Source organism: Oncorhynchus nerka, linkage group LG18, assembly GCF_034236695.1.
Source record: "Oncorhynchus nerka isolate Pitt River linkage group LG18, Oner_Uvic_2.0, whole genome shotgun sequence".
In the NCBI taxonomy this organism is placed as follows: domain Eukaryota; kingdom Metazoa; phylum Chordata; class Actinopteri; order Salmoniformes; family Salmonidae; genus Oncorhynchus; species Oncorhynchus nerka.
Genome location: NC_088413.1, coordinates 39,594,796 through 39,618,261, shown reverse-complemented (window position 1 = coordinate 39,618,261; position 23,466 = coordinate 39,594,796). Strand labels below are relative to the sequence as shown.

Genomic DNA, 23,466 nt, shown 5'->3' with positions numbered 1-23,466 from the left:
ACTAAATGGACAGGCGTTTAGTCTATGCAACTCGGGGCTCAAGGCCTCGCCCTCTTTTCTTTTCTGAACCTAAGAGAAGAAACTAATTCAGCAACTGGTTTGGTTGTGTGCCTCTAGCTGAACAATCCTAACTTTGCGAAAGTTTTTTTGAAAAGCTTTGCGTCAAAGATAGCCCCGCCCTTGGCCACATGATTGTTTTAAAGCAAACATATGATGTACGAATAGTATTTGATACATGCACAAATCTTTCTAGGGTATAATTAAGTTAGGGCTGCCTGCCAAGAGGTTGAGGTGGGGGATCCAGATGAAAACGAGAAGAGGGCAGCTTCAGGGGGGGGTGTATTTGCTGAATCTGCTGAGAATGTGGGGAAATGTTCCTAACTGGAGAGGAGGATTGCAGACGGCATGCATGAGTCATGGTTGACATGTTTTTTTCATGATCTCTCCACTACCGTTGAGCCGACTGAAAACGTTGTTCTTGGACCTCTTTGCATTTGAACTGTTAGCCACAGATATTTCCCAAGTATTTCAGGCGTAGGTGCGTTATGTACTGCACATGTGACTAATATACAGTACATGCGGTGGTGTAAAGTACTTGAGGAAAAATACTTTAAAGTACTACCTAAGTAGGTTCTTTGGGTATCTGTACTTTACTTTTTGTATTTTTGACAACATTTCCTATAGAAATTAATGTACTTTTTTACTCCATGCATTTTCCCTGACACCCAAAAGTACTCATTATATTTTGAATGCTTAGCAGGAAAGGAAAATGGTCCAATTTACACACTTATCAAGAGAACATCCCTGGTCATCCCTACGGCCTCTGATCTGGTGGACTCACTAAACACACATGCTTCGTTTGTAAATTATGTCTGAGTGTAACAAAAAAATAAAAAAATTGGTGCCGTCTTGTTTGCTTTATATAAGGAACTTGAAAAATATTTATGCTTTTACTTTTGATACTTAAGTATATTTTAGCAATTACATTTACTTTCACTCAAGTATGACAATTACATGTAGGTACTTTTTGCACCAATGAGTACATGATATACACAGCCATGGGTAATATAACCATACCTTACCCATGGCTAAGGGACATTAGTAAGGAAATCTAATCTCTCCCTCACTTCTCTCCATAGGGTGAATGCTGAGTCTCGCTCCCCACCTAGACCCCCCCTCACCCCTAACTTATCCTCAGGGTCAACAGCACCGTTCCCTCCACCTAGACCCCCCTCTCCTCAGAACCACCCCTGATGACTCCCCCGACTCCCCCTCTAAACCCTCCTCTCCCCTGTCTCACCCCCACCCCTGTCTCACCCGCTGACCCCACTCCCTCACCACCATTCCATTTAGACTCCTCCACCCCCTCCCCCTAAACCCCTCACTCCCTCCTCACCCTCCTCATCCACACCACCCCTTCTTTCAGCATCTGAACCGCTCCCTCCTCAAATTGACTTGACCATTGGCTCCACTGACACCACTGATGTCCCTCATGCCACTGTCCCAGAGGACTGTACCCCCCACTCCCCAAACCCCTAGCAGAGGCATCCACTTCACTCCTCCCCACACCAATATCCCCTCAAGTCTCAGTACCCTCTACAATCCCTTTTCCTAATATCTTGGATGTCTCTCCTCCTCCTCTCCCCTTAGATATGTCCTCTTCAGTCCCAGAGCTCTCTTCTTCAGAGCCAACCGTACCAGCACTTTCCTCTCACCCAGTCCCAAATCCCTCCTCACTTCCTCTCTCCTCTGCCTGTGTACCTCCTATAGCAAAACCCCCTCCCCCCACTCCCCCATTCATCCTCTCTCAAAACCCTCCTTATCTCCTTTCTCCTCTCCCCCTGTTCCTCCTGTCTCAAAGTTCTCCTCCCCCTCTTCCTGGACCCTCAGCAACTGGAAAACTCTCCGGTCCATCCCAGCCGAGACCCCTGTTCCTCACCCTCACTCGATAGCGAAGCCATCCTCCCCTGCTCTCCCCAGACCCCCTCTTCCATCTACCAAGCCCTCGTCTCCCCCTCTCCCCACCCCACTAGTCCCTCTTTCAGCTAAGCCCTCCTCAGCCCCAACCCCAGCCACAGCCACAGCCCCACCACCTAGCATCAGTATCCTGGAGAAGCTGATCAAAACATGTCCTGTGTGGTTGCAGTTAGCCATGGCCCAGGAGAAATCCTCACTTATACTGAAGAAAGAAACTCCTGGGGTGAGTGATAGACAAATTCTATTTACGCAAACACACAGGCACATGTTGTTACTGTCTGAGGATAATGAGCCTCACATTTGGATTCATTTATTACTCAAACACCCTTTCATAGACTTGCAAACATAGACGTCAAATACATACACACACACAAACACATGAAGGGCCAGACATCGTTTTCTGACATAACAAATATCACTGTAGAGATATTTCCTTATGATATTGATAGCGTGACTTTGTGCACCCAGATCTTTTTAGTGCGCAAAAGCCCGGACCAGAAGGCCATGGTTCTGTCAGTACGTGTGTCTAACCAGCAGGGGGAGCTTCAGGTCCAGGACATTCTGGTTAAAGAGGAGAAGTCATGTGAGTATCCTAACTAGAGATGGTCTATAATGTTGTAATGCACCTTGTAACAACTTTATTCTAACCCTAAGCCTTCACAGTTTCCCACTCAAAGGTGTCCTGTCCTCAAACCCTAGTGAACAGTCAGTGGTAACTAGATATGGGGAATATCAGTGTTAAAGCCCTTGGTCCTGCTACCCCATCCATCCACACACACAGAACACATGATGCTAGCCCATCCATCCACACACACACAGAACACATGATGCTAGCCCATCCATCCACACACACACAGAACACATGATGCTAGCCCATCCATCCACACACACAGAACACATGATGCTAGGCCATCTATCCATCCACACACACAGAACACATGATGCTTGCCCATCCATCCACACACAGAACACATTATTACAGCTGCTCTATGTGACATGTGTGACTTCTGTGGTGGAGAGGGGAGGGTGAGGGTACTAACTTCCTGTCCCCTGCTCTTCTGGGCTGTATGTCGACAGTACAGGACTTCCTGACACTCTGAGCTCACCAGACCCCGGCCGCAGTGTAGGGAGGTGTGTGTGTGTGTGTTTGTGTGTGTGTGTGCAGCCTGGTATCATAGACTAGACAACATAGTAAATATAAATCCAGGCCACCCTACTTTAGTTTTTGCCCTACGTAACCTTCTGTCTTATATAACCATACCAAACTTAACTAACCCTAACCCTGACCCTAACCCCTAACCCTAATCCATAATACATACCATACAAAATGCAACATACAGTATAATTGGAATGTCCCCGATTTACGTTTACTATGTTACGTCTACCCCTGAGTCCAGGTTAGGTGTGTGTGTGTGTGAGAGAGATGTCCAGATATGTAAAGTATCCAGTATAACAATATCTGCATGTTCAGAATCTATATTTGTCAAGGAGTGCATGAAATGCACTTGGTATGCATGTCCTTGCAGCTACGTCCAGTAAATGTGTTGGCCTAGGATTGGGAAGTGCTTGTAACAAAGTTGTTATCTTTTGCTCATCTCTGTCAACTTTCAAAGTTTTCTCCCCTCTATAAATAGTTATTGTCTGTGGCTTGGATGGGTTTAAGTTTCACTTTGCACATTGATAGTTACCATAGTATAGTTATGCACGATATATGAGAGAGAGAGAGAGAGAGCGAGAGAGCGAGAGAGCGAGAGAGAGAGAGAGAGAGAGAGAGAGAGAGAGAGAGAGAGAGAGAGAGAGACACAGAGAGAAAGAAAATCATGTGAGCATGCCCCAATCTGTCCCTACTACATGATTAAGGGATCATTGTGATGTAGAGTGATCCTCTGTGGCTCAGTTGGAACGGCATGGCGCTTGCAATGCCAGGATAGGGTGTGTCGTTTGATCCCAAAGGACCACTCATCAATTAAACATGTATACAAGCATGACTGTCAGTTGCTTCAGAATTGATACAGTATCAGTATCTAATATCAGTATTGATACAGTGTCAATATTGATACAGTTTTGCGTTATTACCACCCTTTCCATCCCGTAACAGTGATCTACCTGGAAGGGTCTGTCCTGGTCTTTGACACCATCTTCAAACTCATCTCCTTCTACTGTGTCAGCCGGTAAGACAAGACTGATACTTCATATCCTACAGCCTGGCACTCAACATATTCACTTGTTCTAAATGAATAATCATGAATTCTCTTCCAGGGATATTCTCCCCTTCACTCTGAGGTTGCCTGAGGTCATCGTCCAGGCAACCAAGTATGAAGATATAGAGACGATATCGGAGTTAGGCTCAGGTACTTTGAATGTTTCTTCCTTTGGTGTGTCTATGGGGTAGGGGCACATTATCTCACGGTAAGGCAAAAATAAAAGTGTAGGAGCCATTTGGTGAAATAGAGAGGAAGTGTGACAACCGTGTTGATGTGTGAGTGAGCGGATGTTCAGACAGTGAACTGTCCTGTACTGAATATATTAAGGCGAGCTTCCTCCTTTAATATCTACACAACACAACCCTCCAGATTCAACAAAGATTCAGCATATTTTGAACATAAGAGTAAAATGAACATAAGAGTAACATGAATGTCTAATGATGGGGTTCAGCTCTCTAGTGATAGTGTGATGGGTAATTGTCAGTTTCTCCGGTCAGATTTCTGGGGCTCTCAGCTGAACAGTTCCTCTGAGGATCCAGGACAAAGGGACACACCAGTAGACCAGCGCCGGGGTCACAGCTCCTCCTGTGAGATCCATCTGTCTGCTGGGACCGGTAACGAGCGGCTGTGGTACGTTAACCCCGTCTTCATTGAGGAGTATTGCAGCAGCCTGGAGGCCTCCTCTCCCGTCGTTGCTCCCATCCTCAGGAGCCAGAGCCTGAACACCCCAGGCCAAGGGCAGGGCCAAGTACCCCCCAAATTCAAACGCCCCCCACCCCGACCCCCTAATGCCCCTGAGGGATTGTTACTGTCACAGGGGGCCAAGCATGGGAACAGAGGGACGTCTGATTCCCCCTCCCCACGCTCACCACCCACACCTCTTAGAGTTACAACCAAGTTAGGGCAAAAAGGAGAAGGAAACAGCAGCAAAGGCAGTGGGGAGGGAGAGAGAGCTGCTTCTCAGCTTTTCTCAGAGAGAGAGGTGTCAGTTACAGCCACTGACTCAGTAGCAGCTACTCAGCCTCTACAGCATCTGTCACCACACGGAGCAACAGCTAGACATCAGCACCCAGGACCCCGGCCTCCCCACACAGGATACCACTTGTGCCCCTACGGCGGATGCCCTCAGAGAAGCGTCCCCCACCCCCAGGACAGGAGCCGCCCCAGCCAGAAGGAGGCCCCCTGACCCTCACCACACCCTCAAAGAGGAAGATGAAGGAGGAGGGCAGTGTTGACACAGTGCCTGTTGCTTCACTGGTGTGCATCGACGGCACCACCAACATGGTAGAGGAGAAGAAGGAGTTAAGAGTGGAGCCCTATGCTGGTGAGACACTGCAGAGGCAAGGGACATCAGAGACCTCAAACAGCAGTGACGCTGTTAGCGTGGCTGCACCAGCCCCTCTGACGAAGAGGGCCGCACCGCCAGTCCCGCCTCCCAGAAAGAATAAGCCCTCCCAGGCCACGCCCACTACAACTCTCTCCCCAGACGTGATAGGTGGAGGACTTCTTTCAATCAATGCGTCATCAGACACACCCCAGACCTCCAGCATCCCCTCGCCAGCCCGGAGGGCCATTTCCATCGCTGAGGGGGAGGTGAGGGAGGCCAGGGGGGCAGATGTGTCCCTGTACGCCCCTGATGGTGGCGCGGCCCTCCCTGCACTGGACCATGACTCTTACTCTACCAGCAGCACAGAGGAGGAGGCCGACACGGTGGCCAGTCAGGCTGGAGGGGCCGTTGGGACCAACAATACCAAAGTATATATATTCATTTCATTAATTTATTTTCAACCTTTATTTCCCCAGGAAGTCCCATTTAACATTATTATGCAGCTCAGCTGTGTAACTAACATGATCCTAACTACAATCTTCACTTGCTGCTGTTGCTGTCTTACTGTATGAGAATTTGCACGACATTTTCCTGTAAAATAAAGTACTTATCATTGAAAAACCAACAAACCCCAGGTGCCAATGAAAAGGACCCCGACCATCATGCTGGACCGTGCCAAGCAACGCCTCTCCATGGTCAACTTCTCCAGTGTGTTCACCAACTTCATGAGCGCTGACCACAAGCTGCAGAAGAGGATGGTGGAACTGTCCCGGGACGGGAGTTCCTACTTCGGGAACCTGGTGAAGGATTACAGGTACGGACCAGTTCAACTGAAGATTTTGTTTTTTAGAATCTCTTAGTTGATGGGCTGATTAGGGCCGAACATATTTTCATTCAAAGCAGAATCTTCTTCATTTCAACTCTTATCTCTGTCCAGCCACGGAAAATGTCCCTTAAATTGGCATAAAATAAAGATCACTTCAGAAACCCTTGATCGACTAATTAGTGAATCTATCCCAGGGTGTACATTCTGGAGACCATGGGGAAGCACAGCTCCAGCACTGAGCTGCTGCAGGAGATCAGGCAGATGATAACCCAGCTGAAGAGTTACCTCATCCAGAGCACTGAGCTGCAGAACCTCCTGGAGCCCAACGTCTACACAGAGGACAAACTAGGTACCTGCCTACTTACATAATTCCCCTCGATATACTCAACATTCATCTGTCAATACAGATGAATGACTCCACTCCATTCCTCCAATCCTTACACGGTTAAAGTTCCACTTGTTCCTTACTTTAATTGTCCCGTTGGACACTGGATATGGTGGGTATGTTCATTTGAAGATTTTTGACAAAAATGTTCCCATTATGTTCCCATTATTCCCTGTCAAACAGGAGGCAGTTGTCATTACCAGTCTTCTCTTTGTGCGTGGTAAATTAGACTTTGTAGTGGCACCTATCAAATTACAACAGGGACAGAAGACATCGTTGTTAGTGAGCGTTGTCACCGTTGACATTTGATGGCTTAACTGGGTTGCCAGTTTACAAGAAGTCCCCTTTGAGATACAACTTATTTAGCCTCCAGCATGAAATGCTGAATGTCAGGTTTTCTTACAAAGTGTACATACAGAATACAATATATATTAAAGGGAGGATAATATTCATACTGAATTAATAACCATTTGGATAGATCCCCCCCCCCCCCTCATAAAGAACTACAGTATGCAAAATGCAAGCAAAATTGCAGGCAAAATGACAATAGTTCCAAAAACACTTGAATTAATCGGCTTCCGTATTTGCGTAGAGAGTATAATAACCAGCAGCATTGCGTAGCCACATTAGAGTTTCCTCCTTTACTCTTTGCACTGCACAGAAGACTAACTGTGGCCGCAACATGCTCTCTCCCCAATGATTTCTAACCTGTCTTTGTTTTGGGTCTTGTACCTCTCCAGAGGTGATTATGGAGGCTGCTCTGTGTAAGGCTGTGCTGAAGCCTCTGCGGGAGGCTGTCTACTCCGGCCTGAAGGACATCCACTCCAGGGGGGGCTCTCTGAAGAGGCTGAAGGAGAACCAGAGTGTGGTCCTGGGCACCACCACCACAGATCTGGGGGTCACCACCAGCGTTCCAGAGATCCCTGTCATGGAGAAGGTAGACAAGGGCTGCATCTGAAACGGCACATGATTCTCTGTGTAGTGCGTTGCTTGGACCCTTTGATCACTTTCTATGGCTCCTGACTATTTGTCTTGTGTGTTTTTGTCCGATGTGGATTTCCCCTCTGGGATTAATAAAGTACCTATCTATACTGGGTATCATAAGTATTCACCCCCCTTGGATTTCTTCACATGTTATTGTGCTACAAAGTGGGATTCAAATTGATTTAATTGTGATCTATACAAAATACTCTGTAAAGTCAAAGTGGAAGATGAATTATGAATATAAACTAAAACACGAATATACCTTGATTAGATAAGTATTCACGCCTGAGTCAATACATGTTAGAATCACCTTTGGCAGTGACTACAGCCGTGAGTCTTCTTGGGTAAGTCCCTAAGAGCTTTGCACACCTGGATTGTGCAATATTTGCCCATTATTCTTAAACAAAAAAATTCAAGCTCTGTCAAGGTGTTGGGGATCATGGCTAAAATTTGAATAGTTCTCTTAATTTCAGTATATGTGACAAGTATAGTGTAGAGAATCATTGTACCATCTAAACCGCTGTGAAATACATTTTCCATAACCAAAATATTGTATTTTCAGATGTTTGAAGCTGGTGTACAAAACCCCCTGCAAAAACTAAACTTAAGAAAGGGAAGCATAAAAATAGCCCACATAGAACAGATCTACCACTTCTTAGACTTGCTTTCAATCAGAATGACATATCTATTACACACATTTCTATGTAAATTTGGTCAGGTAGCTCAAAAAGTTACATATTGCAGCTAAAAATCTATTTCAATCCCACTTTGTAACATAACAAAATGTGCAAAAATCCAAGGGGGTGAATACTATCTATCTATCTATCTATCTATCTATCTATCTATCTATCTATCTATCTATCTATCTATCTATCTATCTATCTATCTATCTATCTATCTATCTATCTATCTATCTATCTATCTATCTTAGATCCAGCTGAAGCTGATGACCCTCCACCTTGAGTACTCCCCTCAGAAGAAGATTGATCTGCTCCTCAAGACCTGCAAGATCATCTATGAGTCCATGTCTATAGGCTGCCCAGGTGAGGCACTGTCTTTGTTGCCGGGTAGATTTAGGTGGTTCAATTATAATGATCTTTGTCATGTTTGCTAGTGTAACAGTAGTCTCACAATGCCATCCTTCCAAGTCTTGCTTATTTCCTCGACTACCTCCAAACGAACGTTAGGAAGCATGGAAATCAAGGCTAGTGTAAGAGTGCAGATTGAAGTTGATGATGAGCGATCATTACTGCCTGGCGACACCAACGTTTACAAATACCTGACTGTCATGTGAACTGATTGGGATGGCGGTTGACTTGCCAACAGGAAAAGCATTTGGTGTAGATGACTTCCTGCCAGTGCTGATGTACGTCCTGGCCAGGAGCAACACGGCCTTCCTGCTACTGGACGTAGAGTACATGATGGAGCTGATGGACCCTGCACTGCAGCTAGGAGAAGGTAGGGAGAAACGAAATGCCATACACACGCACACATAGGTGCAGACGCAAGCACACATGCGGACACACTCATACCAACTGCTGTACCCAAACACACAGATAGTACCACTGTTAATGGTGACTATATTTTGTGTGTGTGTCACCAGGCTCCTACTACCTGACGACCACGTATGGAGCCTTGGAGCACATAAAGAACTATGACAAGCAGGCGGTGACACAGCAGCTCAGTCTGGAGATCCAGGACTCTATCCACCGCTGGGAGAAGAGACGCACCCTGAACAAGGCTCAGGTGTCACGCTCATCTGTACAGGTCAGTTTGGACCACCACATGAATACAATACAAAATGTCACCTCAGTATTGGGATATTGGATAGTTATGACTGTATGATTATTCTTTGAAATTGTAATTGTCACTACGAAAACAATTTTCCTATGATATCTGATGTCCTCCCGCTTTTTGCTCTGGTCCCATTCCAGGACTTCATCAATGTGTCGTTCCTGGAGGCGGGGTCTAACACTAAGACCCTGGGGGTTCTCCCCACCACCACGGCCCAGGACCTGTGTGCCCAGTGTGCTGACAAGTTCGAGGTGCTGGAGCCAGAGTTCTACAGGTACAATCTCCTGCCGTTGTGCCCTTGAGCAAGGCATTTAACCCCTAAAAGCGTCTCCATCCAGGCATGCTGCTCTGCGGCTGACACTGTGCCTGTCAATAGTGTATGTGTATGCTTTTGGGATGGTTGATGTAGGCAAAAGACACATTTACCTTTCTCACAAAATGGACAATAAAGTATCGATTCTATTTTATTCTATTCTATTCCACAGCCTGAGTGTACTAGTTGAGGGCCACTACCAGCTCCTGGCCCCGGGGGAGTCCCCCCTCACCATCAAGTCTAGTTTCCACCACTGTGAGCCCCGCAAGGAGTACCATTTTGTCTACCGGCCTGGAAGGACAGAGTCGGAAGGGCAGGAGGCAGAGAGTGAGGAGCCAGCACCCACAGCGGAGACAGAGCCTGACGAGGAGAAGAGGCTGATCGAGATATGATATTAAGGTGTGTGTGTGAGTGTGTGGTGCGTGCATAGTCAGACGAAGCTCAAATGATTGAGGAGCTGCTCAAGGGAATACAATGGCATCCTCCTCAACCACAACAGACATTTTAAACGAGACATGGATTTTTTTTTCTTTCGTGGAGCAAAATGGACTCAAGTCCAAGATGGACATGATAGTTCTGCCAAACCATACAATCTTCAATAAAAATACCATCTTCAGGTTTGAGAACATGTGGAGACTTTGTGAAAGAAGAGAACCATCACCACACCTAGGACCTCAGGTCTAAATTTCACTCAAGTTTACTTTGGCTTCTGTATGACTTCTACACTGACTCATCTTGCTCAGTGAGTCCCTGCAAGGTTGACCAAAGCTGCAGCGATAAAGGGATATTGTCCTCCTCTAGTTTGAAAGGGTACAATGGCATGGATAATTAAAAGATAAAGGATCAGGACAAGGAGACTCAGCTTGCATCCCAAATAGCACCCTATTCTCTATTCCCTAGTAGTGCAGTACTTTTGACCGGGGGACCATTAAGGGCACTATGTAGGGAATATGTATGTAGGGATGTAGGGAATAGGGTCTAATTTGGGCCGACCATGTATCCTGTCTGGTCGGTGTTCATTTTCATATTTAACCGACTTTACGCTTCTTCAACAGTTACGACAGACAATGAGCTGTTCAATGGTTTAGCTAATTGAATTTTGCATGACAATATCCTTGCCAATATTATCTGAGTGGGTTTATATGCTCAAGAAAGACTGCTACTCTCTGTATATCCATATTTGCTCTGCTGGATTTGTATACTCTTGCAGCTGTGCTGTGGATAGGTTTCATCAATGTCCTGAAAGAACCTTTGATGTCTCATTCTAGAAGGTATCTGTTACAATACCATCCATTAAGGTCAAACGCAATTCCCTTAAGTCTACCAGGCACTCATGGTTTACATTGGTTAATGGTGCTAAGCCATATTATACTGTAATTAATTAAACTGTCACCATGACTTTATATAGTGTGTGTCTTGTATTGTTTTTTCACATTTGATAAGTGAATTGTGTCGTTTTTCATATGTGAACTGTTTTATGTGGACGTATCAGGAGAAGAAATGCTGAATTTCCTTTCAGAAATTCCAATGTGGTATCAATAGAATTAATCCACACACTGAATAACAAAATCCCTCATTTACCCGTGTAGAATTCTGTGGAAAATTATGTCATATTGGTTTTGCTTTCCTAAAAAATCAGAATGAAGTGAAATATTGTCTTACAAAAGGAGACAGGACAAGGATATATCAGGTTATTTGTGTTGGTGAGTGCATGTGTGATGTCTTTCTGTCTGTGACGTTTTGGGGGTACAAAGAAATGAGGGGGTGTGTTGTCTGTATGTCAGATGGAGAGCGGGAGAGATAAAGAGGGGGAGAGATGAGGAGAGGGAGAGATGGAGAGACGGAGAGACGGAGAGATGAGGAGAGAGGGAGATGGAGAGTACGCGAGATGACGTCTAAGAGGTTATCAGTTTGCGCACGTAACAGAGTCCTTAATTGAAACAATAACAAAGCGCCACCCCGCCTCTGTTTTGCTAACAAGCTGAGGGATGGGACTGGAGAAATGTAACCACTCTCAAATTCATAGGCAGAGCTATGGATTTTTTAAAATTGTTTTTATTTCACCTTTATTTAACCAGGTAGGCAAGTTGAGAACAAGTTCTCATTTACAATTGCGACCTGGCCAAGATAAAGCAAAGCAGTTCGACACATACAACAACACAGAGTTACACATGGAGTAAAACAAGCATACAGTCAATAATACAGTAGAAAAATAAGTCTATATACAATGTGAGCAAGTGAGGTGAGATAAGGGAGGTAAAGGCAAAAAAAGGCCATGGTGGCGAAGTAAATACAATATAGCAAGGAAAACACTGGAATGGTAGATTTGCAGTGGAAGAATGTGCAAAGTAGAGATAGAAATAATGGGGAGCAAAATAAATAAATACAGTAGGAGGAGAGGTAGTTGTTTGGGCTAAATTATAGATGGGCTATGTACAGGTGCAGTAATCTGTGAGCTGCTCTGACAGCTGGTGCTTAGAGTTAGTGAGGGAGATAAGTGTTTCCAGTTTCACAGATTTTTGTAGTTCGTTCCAGTCATTGGCAGCAGAGAACTGGAAGGAGAGGCGGCCAAAAGAAGAATTGGTTTTGGGGGTGACTAGAGAGATATACCTGCTGGAGTGCGTGCTACAGGTGGGTGCTGCTATGGTGACCAGCGAGCTGAGATAAGGGGGACTTTACCTAGCAGGGTCTTGTAGATGACTTGGAGCCAGTGGGTTTGGCGACGAGTATGAAGCGAGGGCCAGCCAACGAGAGCGTACAGGTCGCAGTGGTGGGTAGTATATGGGGCTTTGGTGACAAAACGGATGGCACTGTGATAGACTGCATCCAATTTATTGAGTAGTGTATTGGAGGCTATTTTGTAAATGACATGGCCGAAGTCGAGGATCAGTAGGATGGTCAGTTTTACAAGGGTATGTTTGGCAGCATGAGTGAAGGATGCTTTGTTGTGAAATAGGAAGCCAATTCTAGATTTAACTTTGGATTGGAGATGTTTGATGTGAGTCTGGAAGGAGAGTTTACAGTCTAACCAGACACCTATGTATTTGTAGTTGTCCACATATTCTAAGTCAGAACCGTCCAGACTAGTGATGTTGGACAGGCAGGCAGGTGCAGGCAGCGATGGGTTGAAGAGCATGCATTTAGTTTGACTTGTATTTAAGAGCAATTGAAGGCCACAGAAGGAGAGGTGTATGGCATTGAAGCTCGTCTGGAGGGTTGTTAACACAGTGTCCAAAGAAGGGCCAGAAGTATACAGAATGGTATCATCTGCGTAGAGGTGGATCAGAGACTCACCAGCAGCAAGAGCGACATCATTGATGTATACAGAGAAGCGAGTCGGTCCAAGAATTGAACCCTGTGGCACCCCCATAGAGACTGCCAGAGGCCCGGACAACAGGCCCTCCGATTTGACACACTGAACTCTATCAGAGAAGTAGTTGGTGAAACAGGCGAGGCAACCATTTGAGAAACCAAGGCTTCAGAGTCGAAAGCCTTGGCCAGGTCAATGAAGACAGCTGCACAGTATTGTTTCTTATCGATGGCGGTTAAGATATCGTTCAGGACCTTGAGCGTGGCTGAGGTGCACCCATAACCAGCTCTGAAATCAGATTGCATAGCGGAGAAGGTATGGTGGGATTCGAAATGGTCGGTAATCTGCAAGGACTGACCATCCATGATGACACAAGTATAGTTGTAACCATGTTTTGAGGCTACACAGTGTTTGTTTACATTTACAGTGTTTATAACCAATGGTGTAAAACAAGCTTCTACTTAGGGTTCTGATGGGGTTTGACAATCGATCTAAGCTCATGAAGCATTTATACGTTATATTCTTCAAGAATCAATGGGTATAATATCATGGATTCAAATTCCAAAAATGGATGTAACAACTATGGATTTTAGCTTTAAGAACTTACCGAAAGCTCACTCCACATCTAGCTTGAAATGTCGCCAATGGAACTATCAAATTAAAACATTTTTTTTTATAGCTTAATTGGTTGGTACGAGCAGAGGCAGGGACAGTGGAGGAAGCAGTGCTGTTAGCAGCACACTGACGTCATTTCCACTGGTTGACTCCCTATTTGCATAAAGTGCACAAGGCGATGATGCAATATGTTAGTTCTTTGTTTGGACCCTCTTTGCAATGCAACACAGAGGTTTAGAGATGACATGGTTTCAGAATCATTGAACTGGTATTATGCAATGCCACGAAGTGTCTTTATGTCGTTCTCCATTTGGAAATGTATACTTGCATTTGATTGGATGAAGCTAACAACAGTAAGGAGACAGCACCGAGAAGCTGACAGCGAAATGATCATGGGCGATAAAAAGGGGAAGAAAAAGAGACCAGTGAGAAAGAGGTTGAGGTTAAGGCTATGTGAGCGTCATAAGAGTGCGTTGAAACGAGGTGAGTCAAAACGCACCTCACTTACTTATCCCTCTTCTTTCCCTTTTTCCTCTTCTCTCTTTTTCAGGACTACATTTTTTCGTGCCAGGCCCTTAGTTACTTCTGGAGCAATGACACTATCTTAGCCCTGCTCTGCTTGACACGATGACACAATGTTTTAGAATAGTGTGACCCCAGGATGTCTTTGTAAGATGGCCTGTCGTTTACTACTTACCCCTCATCACGTTGCTTCTCTCGGCCTCCCTCGGTCTCCCTACATCTCGCAGTCTTACACATTCCACATCTCTTTCTGTCATGATCTCCCCCTTGCTCGCCCACACTTTTTCAGTTCTGCCCACACATTTTCTACAGGATTGAGGACAGGGATTTGTGATGGCCACTCCAATACCTTGACTTTGTTGTCCTTAAGCCATTTTTCCACAACTTTGGAAGTATGCTTGGGGTCATTGTCCATTTGGAAGACTCATTTGCGACCAAGCTTTAACTTCCTGAATGATGTCTTGAGATGTTGCTTCAATATATCCACATAATTTTCCATCCTCATGATGCCATCTATTTTGTGACGTGCACCAGTCCCTCCTGCAGCAAAGCACCCCCACAACATGATGCTGTCACTCCCATGCTTCACAGTTGGTATGGTGTTCCTCGGCTTGCAAGCCTCCCCCTTTTTCCTCCAAACATAACGATGGTCATTATGGCCAAACAGTTCTATTTTTGTTTCATCAGACCAGAGGACATTTCTCCAAAAAGTACAATCTTTGTCCCCATGTGCAGTTGCAAACCGTAGTCTGGCTTATTTATGGCGGTTTTGGAGCAGTGGCTTCTTCCTTGCTGAGCGGCCTTTCAGGTTATGTCGATATAGGACTCGTTTTACTGTGGATATAGATACTTTTGTACCAGTTTCCTCCAGCATCTTCACAAGGTCCTTTCCTGTTCTGGGATTGATTTGCACTTTTCGCACCAAACTTTTCGCATCATCTCTAAGAGACAGAACATGTCTCCTTCCTGAGCGGTATGACGGCTGCGTGGTCCCATGGTGTTCATACTTGCGCACTATTGTTTGTACAGATGAACGTGGTACCTTCAGGCGTTTAGAAATTGCTCCCAATTTTTTTCTGAGGTCTTGGCTGATTTCTTTTGATTTTCCCATGATGTCAAGCAAAGAGGCACTGAGTTTGACAGTAGGCCTTGAAATACATCCACAGGTACACCTCCAATTGACACAAATGATGTTAATTCGCCCATCAGCAGCTTCTAAAGCCATGACATCATTTTCTGGAATTTTCCAAGCTATTTAAAGGCACAGTCAACTTAGTGTATGTAAACTTCTGACCCACAGGAATTGTGATACAGTGAATTATAAGTGAAACAATCTGTCTGTAAACAATTGTTGGGAAAATGACTTGTGTCATGCACAAAGTAGATGTCCTAACCGACTTGCCAAAACTATAGTTTGTTAACAAGAAATTTGTGGAGTGGTTGAAAAACGAGTTTTAATGACTTCAACCTAAGTGTATGTAAACTTCTGACTATACTATTCTGAATAAATAAAATGTAAATAATATACTTCAAATACGATATGTATTTTTTAAGTATATCTTATGTATACGGTAAATATAATATCATTACACTTCAACACACTTTTTAAAAGTTAAAAGTGTACTTTATGTTAAGTTTTTTCAGTCTTTTAGAATACTATACTTGTCTAGTTAAATAAAGGTTAATTAAATAAAATAATAAAATACTATATGTTCACTATCATTAAATTTAAACACACTCATTAAAACTGGTCTTCAACTTCAATCGCTTTATTTGTAATTTAGTATTCATTAAAAATACACTTGGATTTGGAAAAAGCATTGTTGCCCCTGTATATTCAGTAAATCTCTGAGACTTGAACCATCTGCCTCAAGATTCTGCATCTGGGTTTCATCCTGAGTCATGATAGGAATGTTACCAGGAGGCCATTGGGGATTGTAAAACAGTTACAGAGTTCAATGGCTGTGATGGGAGAAAACCGAGGATGGATCAACAACATTATAGTGACTCCACAGTAATGATTTAAAAGACAGAGGGAAAGTAATAATACAAATATACACAATCAACATTTTCCAAAATATACTGTAGATATTGTATACAAAAAACTTTTGGCGTAAATGCAAAAGCCGTATGTTTGGGGCAAATCCAAGACAACACATTACTGAGTAATTACCTCCCTATTTTAAAGCATGGTGGTGGCTGCTTCACGGTATGGCTATGCTTGACATTGGCAAATACTGGGGAGTTTTTCAGGATAAAAAGAAACGGGATGGAGTTAACGTTAAGCACAGGCAAAATCCTTGAGGAAACCTGGTTCAGTCTGCTTTACAACAGACTCCGGGAGAGGAATTCACCTTTTAGCAGGACATTTTAACATACAAACACAAGACCAAATCTAGTTGCTTACCAAGAAGACAGCGAATGTGGCCAAGTTACAGTTTTGACTTAAATCTGCTTGAAAATCAAAGGCAAGATTTGAACATTTCTGTGTAGTCATGAGCACCAACATCTTGACAGAGCTTGAAGAATTATGAAAAAAAGAATGGATAAATATTGCACAATCCAGGTGTGTGAAGCTCTTAGATACTTACCCAAGAAGACTCACCGCCGTAATCGTTGACAACAGTGTTCCTAGCATGTATTGACTCAGGGAGCAACGACTATATTTTAGTTATTTAACTTCTAATAATCTTTAAAAAAAAAATACAAATCTTCCACTTTGACATTATTTTGTGTAGATTGTTGACAAAAAAATTACAATTAAATCAATTTTAATCTCACTTCGTAACAAAAAAATGAACAAATCCAAGAGGTATGAATACTAAAGTATACTTTCAAAAAAGTATATTTAACTTCAATGTCCACAAAATATATTTTAAATATAAAGTGTCCCAATTTAGATCATTTTAAATGTACAGTATTTAATATACTTAAATGCTAATAAAATACAAATACAATTGACATTAAATGCATTAAATGTATTTAAAATGGTTACCAATTTAGATCATTTATATTATACTTAATATATGTTAATTAAGTATGATTTAAGCAAATGAAAAAAAGTTCCCCGCTTGTGTTTCTCTGTCTCTCTCCCTCTTGTGTTTTTATTTTCCCATCTCTCCTACTTCCCCTCTTTGTCTTTCTTTCCACCTCTCCTTCCTTCCGCTCTGTCTGTCCATAATGAGCGTCCGGTAAGGAGGTATAAGGGCCTGTACTTCTGACAAACAGCTCCTTCCATGCTGGCCATTATTTTAAAATGACTACCTAATGAAGTTCCACCTGGGTAACGAGACCAGGTGTATGAAAATGCATTTTGATCGTCTCACAAAGAGGAGCACGTCCAGTACTTTGGCCATCAATCAGACCGGTTCTGCTTCTATGACTAAGGTGTTCATTGATGTTGAAATATAGGTGTGGGTATAAGTGTAGGTGTTGAAACGGTACATTTTGAATGAGGCTTTTTTTGGGGCATATTTATTTATTTGATTGGCCAATAGATAGCTAAAGAAACCATTTACAAAGTGAAGTGTAAACGGTACGTCATAGTTGTCACATAGAGAAGACCGCATTTTTGTGTGTGCATGTTTTCTGTTGTGTGTGTGTCTATGTGTTTGTTTGCTGAGAGTGATTTGTCGTATTTGACATGTGTCTAAAGGGACTCTTCAATTTTAACGAGACCAATGCATTGCTTCTCCCTGCTTCCCCGTATTCCAAGGTGTGCGTAGGCAGTAGACAGAATTAATGCTACAAACACCACTCTTGTGTATTCTGTATTCTGTGTACCGTTTGAGTCAAGCCCTTTAGCCCCTATGTCGTCCACCTGATATTCCACCACGGGGAATGAGGACTTCCGGGGTTATGGACTCAACGTGTGTGCTGCTATTAGATTAAAACACTTTTTAGATTTCCCAAGACATCATTATGGTCTGTGAGGTACAAGCCAGGCTTCCTCTCTCTCTCTCTAGCTCTCTCTCTCCTCTCTCTCTCTCGTTCTCTGATTCCTCCTGTCTCTATATTAAGAATTGTACCAAACAGGACATCCATCCAGCGGTGTTGTTTATGATGTTTCAGGTCTGTTTTTAAAGGAGACAATGAGATGTAGCCTTTTTTTTAAATCTCATACCATCTACCACCCCTACCCTCCCTACATCATCCCTACCCCCTGTCAGAAGCAGGAGTATATAAGCAGGCAAACTCTGACTCCCTTTATTGTGGGCTGTACATACCCCTGGGCACACACACTCACACTTGAGAGTACTTAACCTCTCCACCATACACACACACACACGCACACAGTAAGCGCGGTTCACCTGTGGTACATTACCTGAGTCTCAGCTGGAGCCCAGGGGACAGGAGACTCAGGTCACCACTGGAGTAGCTTCCAAACATTCTCCACCACGCTGTATGACAGAAGAGCTATCCAGCCTGAAGTTAGAAAAAAAGCTGGAGACTTAGGTTCCCGACCACAACGTACTGGCGACAAGGCGCTGCTCATCAACAAAAGTAAGTGCAATGTTTCGGAAAATCTTGGGACATTGCTTGACTTGAATGAATTCACGAAATATGTCAATTTCAGAATTTGTAAAAGCTCAGCAACTTATGATATATATTGTCTTACAGTAAGGTGAGTTCTAGACCTTTCTGAGACTATGCAACATTACCAGTTATTGTTTATGGCCATCTCATGAAAAATGATTACGTTCGGGTATGTTAATTTAGGCGGAAATCTACATTTTGCCCTATCATTCAAGTTAATGTTAGTTTTGTTGTGCTTTTTTAAATATTTTTTATTTTTATGTATGTGTATATTTATAGTATTCTATGATGAATTTAATCTGCTCTCTGGTGTCTTTTGGATTGCTTATGTTTTAAGACGGAAGGAAAGCAACAAAGAAAAGTCACACAAAAACAACAGCAGAAGAAATAGAGTAGGCCAAGTAGAAATAATACTGGCAGCAATTTACCACTTATTTCTTAGCATAGTACATCAAATCAAATCGAATTGTATTGGTCACGTACACATGCTCAGCAGATGTTATTGCAAGTGTAGCGAGATGCTTGTGCTTCTAGTTCCGACAGTGTGGCAATATCTAACAAGTAATCTAACAATTCCACAACAACTACCCCACAAATCTATGTAAAGGGATGGAATAAAAATTTGTACATATAAATATATGGATGGGCAATGACCGACCGACGAAATGCAATAGATGGTATAAAACATAGTACACCTGAGATGAGTAGGTAACTCATGTATTTATTCACAGTTCATGTGGATTTCTGAATTGTGTGACGTGAGTGCTGGCTCCTTATGCTGCACCAGTACGTTAATGTGGGTTCTCTAGAATTCTGCGAGAATTCCATTGTTTTATAAATCAGTGAGAAAATCTAGTGTACTGATAGTGTGTGTGTTATATATTTTTTTCCTTGATTGCTAGACAGTTGACATTTGAGAAGGTACTGAGTATATAGCTTGTAAAGTAGGAGCTTAAAGTGTGTAAGCTTATTTTTTTTTTCACTGAATATAAATGTGAAAGAGTTATTTCAAAGAGTGAGTGACTATGAATGTACTGTTTGGTAAAATGATAAAACACTAATATGTGCTATTCTGATTGGTGGGTTGTGTTGCCGGTTAGGCCAGTCGTGTGGGTTTAAGGATGGCTGGTGTGGCTCCTCCCCCTGCCTCACGCCCTGCCCTCCTGCTGTTCACCCTTATGGCCATGACCCTGGTGACCTCCAGCTACCCTCAGCCACGCCTCCGACCCATACACAGGTATGACCTGACATACTGGGTATAATGACGAGACGCTTGTGTCTTCTGTCCTCTCCATGTCTCCTTTTCCAAATGTCAGAGGGAAGCGTGGAGAGGATTTGAGGACAGAACTCGTTTCATTCTGACATTTTGAAAAGGAGGCGAGGTGAGGACCGTGGAAACGGGACCAATTTTGACATTCGCCTGGGCAGCTTTTTCCCCCTTCTCCTCAGATGTGTGCCTTCCTTTCATCTGAATCTACCCTTTTACTGTTGTATTTTGAGACTGAGACACAATGTACGGAGATCAATCTTTCTATGGTAGTGAGCACTCTTATTCTTATATGGAAGTTCTATCCATAGACGTGTTTGTATTGTTCCTAATGAGATCTATTGTTCTATCATCCTGCTCTACTCTTCCAGAGGTTCCTCTCCAAGTGATCCAGGAGACTCCAACAAGAGGGAGGAGTGGGAGGTGCTCTACCCTTCCATCTCGCTCCGTGATTGGAGCATGCAGATGATGTCAGCCCCGTACTTTGGTGAGGCCAAGAGCAAAGCAGAGCTCCTGGGGGAGCAGTGGCTCCCAGTGGTGGGCCGGTGGCAGATGGACGAGGATATGGCCAAGGGCTGGCTGGGCGACTGGGCTCCGCAGGGCTCCAACAATGAGGGGAAGAGGAACAGCGTGGTGGCGGATGATGTAGCGTTCAGAGAGAAGAGTAAGATGCTCACAGCTATGGAGAGACAGAAGTGGCTTAACTCCTACATGCAGAAACTGTTGGTCGTCAATTCCCAGTAATAAGATGACTGCTAAGCCTACGTATAAATGACGGAACCTGATTTTAAAAAAAAAAAAGAACAATAATAACGTGCCCTGATAAAAAAAAAAAAAAAGAATAACGTACTAATTACAATTTGAAAACAATTACTCAGAATTTAAAAGTCAATAAAGATTTTTATCAGACCTTTTGTGTGACGTTTGATGAAGAATGAACTCTGAATATGGAGCATCATGTTTATATGATTGTTTTGATCCAGTTGAATTATTGATTGACGTAGTAAATGCATTGAGATACTTCCATTTACATTTACATTTAAGTCATTTAGCAGACGCTCTTATCCAGAGCGACTTACACTAAGATGGCGCTGTTGGGAGGTGCTGTTGTACAGCTGAGGGTCTACCACAGGACTCTTTATACATTGTTAATATTAATGAGTGTGAAATAAAGCAAATAAGTGATCATGTCTTGTATTAATATGGTTGTTGTTCCTCTATGTTCAAGTGTTCTAGTTTATTTTTGTCAAACAGTCATTTTCTAGTTTTTTTAGCTTACGCCACAAACTGATGCCCTCTGGTGGAAGGTATCATGTACAGCAGTAAATTGAAAAACAATTGTAATTTCTGTTTACTTCTTGAATGGATTCAATCTGAGGTGGGTTGCAGGGTGTTTCATTTGAAGGTACTTTCCGATTGAGCCGACATCTGCAGCGTGTATCGTGAACGGGATCTCCACTCATGCGGGGATATATTGCCTTTAAAAAGCGCATTGCCCGACAGCGACAGCGCTCGACAAAGCGCCTCAAATTGAATCTCGGCCTGAATTGAAATGGATTTCACCCCCAAACCTGATAAACAGTATAGTGATGGCATCATTCACACCGGCGGAGAGAAAGAGACAGATTTCAAAGGAGAGGTAGTCAAATCTGCAGGGTGATAAAGGAAGGTGGTGGTGTGTATGTGTACATGTGTACATGTGTGCGTGCGTGTGTGTGTCTTAGGGGGCACAGACCCTTAGCCAAGACCTTGGACTGCAGATGATGATCAATTCCCCCAACACCCTGAGTTATGATGTGTTTCAAATTGAATATTTGAATAAACTTATGGCTGAGAAAATAAATGGGGCCACAGCTAAATACACCAGCCTGACCCCATTACTTACGGCGAGTGGGCCATTAATTTGATGATGTGACAGACCTGTGATTTATTAGTTAATCTTTTCGCTCTTTTGTCTCTCTGTCTCTCTCGCTCTCTCTCTCTCTCTCTCTGTCCGTCTGTCTTTCTCTCTCTCCATCGCTCTCTCTCTCCCTCTGTCTGTGTCTTTCTCTCTATCTGTCTCTCTCTCCCTCTGTCTGTGTCTTTCTCTCTATCTGTCTCTCTCTCTCTTTCTCTCTCTCTATATATATATATCTGTCCCTTGGCCGGGCTTTGTCTCTCTCTCTTCTTTCTATCTGTGTTATACTTTATGGCTGACTCTCTCTCATCCTCTCTCTCAGCTGGCCTCTTTCTCTTTCTCTCACTCCCCCCGCTTTCTCTCAGCTGGTCTCTCTCTTTCTTCCTCTCTCACTCTCTTTCTCTACCTTTCTCTCTCTTACCCCATAATGTTTATAATCATGTTTTACATGTGCTCCTGACAATAGAGGCAGACTTGTGGCTTAGGTAAGCTATAATGAGAAGAGAGATATCATTCAACGATGATGAGCCATGTATGTCAATGTGTGTACATGTGTATGTGGGTTTGATGTACAGTGCCTTGCGAAAGTATTCGGCCCCTTGAACTTTGCGACCTTTTGCCACATTTCAGGCTTCAAACATAAAGATATAAAACTGTATTTTTTGTGAAGAATCAACAACAAGTGGGACACAATCATGAAGTGGAACGACATTTATTGGATATTTCAAACTTTTTTAACAAATCAAAAACTGAAAAATTGGGCGTGCAAAATTATTCAGCCCCCTTAAGTTAATACTTTGTAGCGCCACCTTTTGCTGCGATTACAGCTGTAAGTCGCTTGGGGTATGTCTCTATCAGTTTTGCACATCGAGAGACTGACATTTTTTCCCATTCCTCCTTGCAAAACAGCTCGAGCTCAGTGAGGTTGGATGGAGAACATTTGTGAACAGCAGTTTTCAGTTCTTTCCACAGATTCTCGATTGGATTCAGGTCTGGACTTTGACTTGGCCATTCTAACACCTGGATATGTTTATTTTTGAACCATTCCATTGTAGATTTTGCTTTATGTTTTGGATCATTGTCTTGTTGGAAGACAAATCTCCGTCCCAGTCTCAGGTCTTTTGCAGACTCCATCAGGTTTTCTTCCAGAATGGTCCTGTATTTGGCTCCATCCATCTTCCTTCAATTTTAACCATCTTCCCTGTCCCTGCTGAAGAAACGCATGCCCAAACCATGATGCTGGCACCACCATGTTTGACAGTGGGGATGGTGTGTTCAGGGTGATGAGCTGTGTTGCAAACATAACGTTTTGCATTGTTGCCAAAAAGTTCAATTTTGGTTTCATCTGACCAGAGCACCTTCTTCCACATGTTTGGTGTGTCTCCCAGGTGGCTTGTGGCAAACTTTAAACAACACTTTTTATGGATATCTTTAAGAAATGGCTTTCTTCTTGCCACTCTTCCATAAAGGCCAGATTTGTGCAATATACGACTGATTGTTGTCCTATGG

The 23,466-nt window shown here is 43.4% G+C and overlaps 2 protein-coding genes across 3 annotated transcripts; both read left to right on the top strand.

The window, feature by feature from the left end:
• The first annotated feature begins 1,293 nt into the window (after window positions 1-1,293).
• LOC115145960 (ras and Rab interactor 3) lies at window positions 1,294-11,213 on the top strand. The gene is given in 15 exon segments (XM_029687675.2): window positions 1,294-1,923; window positions 1,926-2,200; window positions 2,446-2,560; window positions 4,076-4,148; window positions 4,237-4,328; window positions 4,679-5,260; window positions 5,263-5,936; window positions 6,144-6,322; window positions 6,529-6,683; window positions 7,460-7,656; window positions 8,635-8,746; window positions 9,030-9,161; window positions 9,307-9,470; window positions 9,638-9,771; window positions 9,983-11,213. Coding segments are annotated over 15 exon segments (3,375 nt in total). The 5' UTR covers window positions 1,294-1,652; the 3' UTR covers window positions 10,203-11,213.
• A 6,052-nt stretch (window positions 11,214-17,265) lies between these two features.
• LOC115146592 (tuberoinfundibular peptide of 39 residues) lies at window positions 17,266-21,250 on the top strand. Of its 2 annotated transcripts, XM_029688667.2 has the most exons (3): window positions 17,266-18,760; window positions 19,894-20,030; window positions 20,432-21,250. In XM_029688667.2, exons 2-3 carry the CDS (start codon window positions 19,915-19,917, stop codon window positions 20,802-20,804), a joined length of 489 nt encoding a protein of 162 aa, XP_029544527.1. In that variant the 5' UTR covers window positions 17,266-18,760; window positions 19,894-19,914; the 3' UTR covers window positions 20,805-21,250. The 2 variants fall into 2 exon arrangements, with proteins under 2 accessions (XP_029544527.1, XP_064859342.1); XM_065003270.1 differs by lacking the exon at window positions 17,266-18,760 and having other exon boundaries at window positions 18,771-20,030.
• Window positions 21,251-23,466: the final 2,216 nt, after the last annotated feature.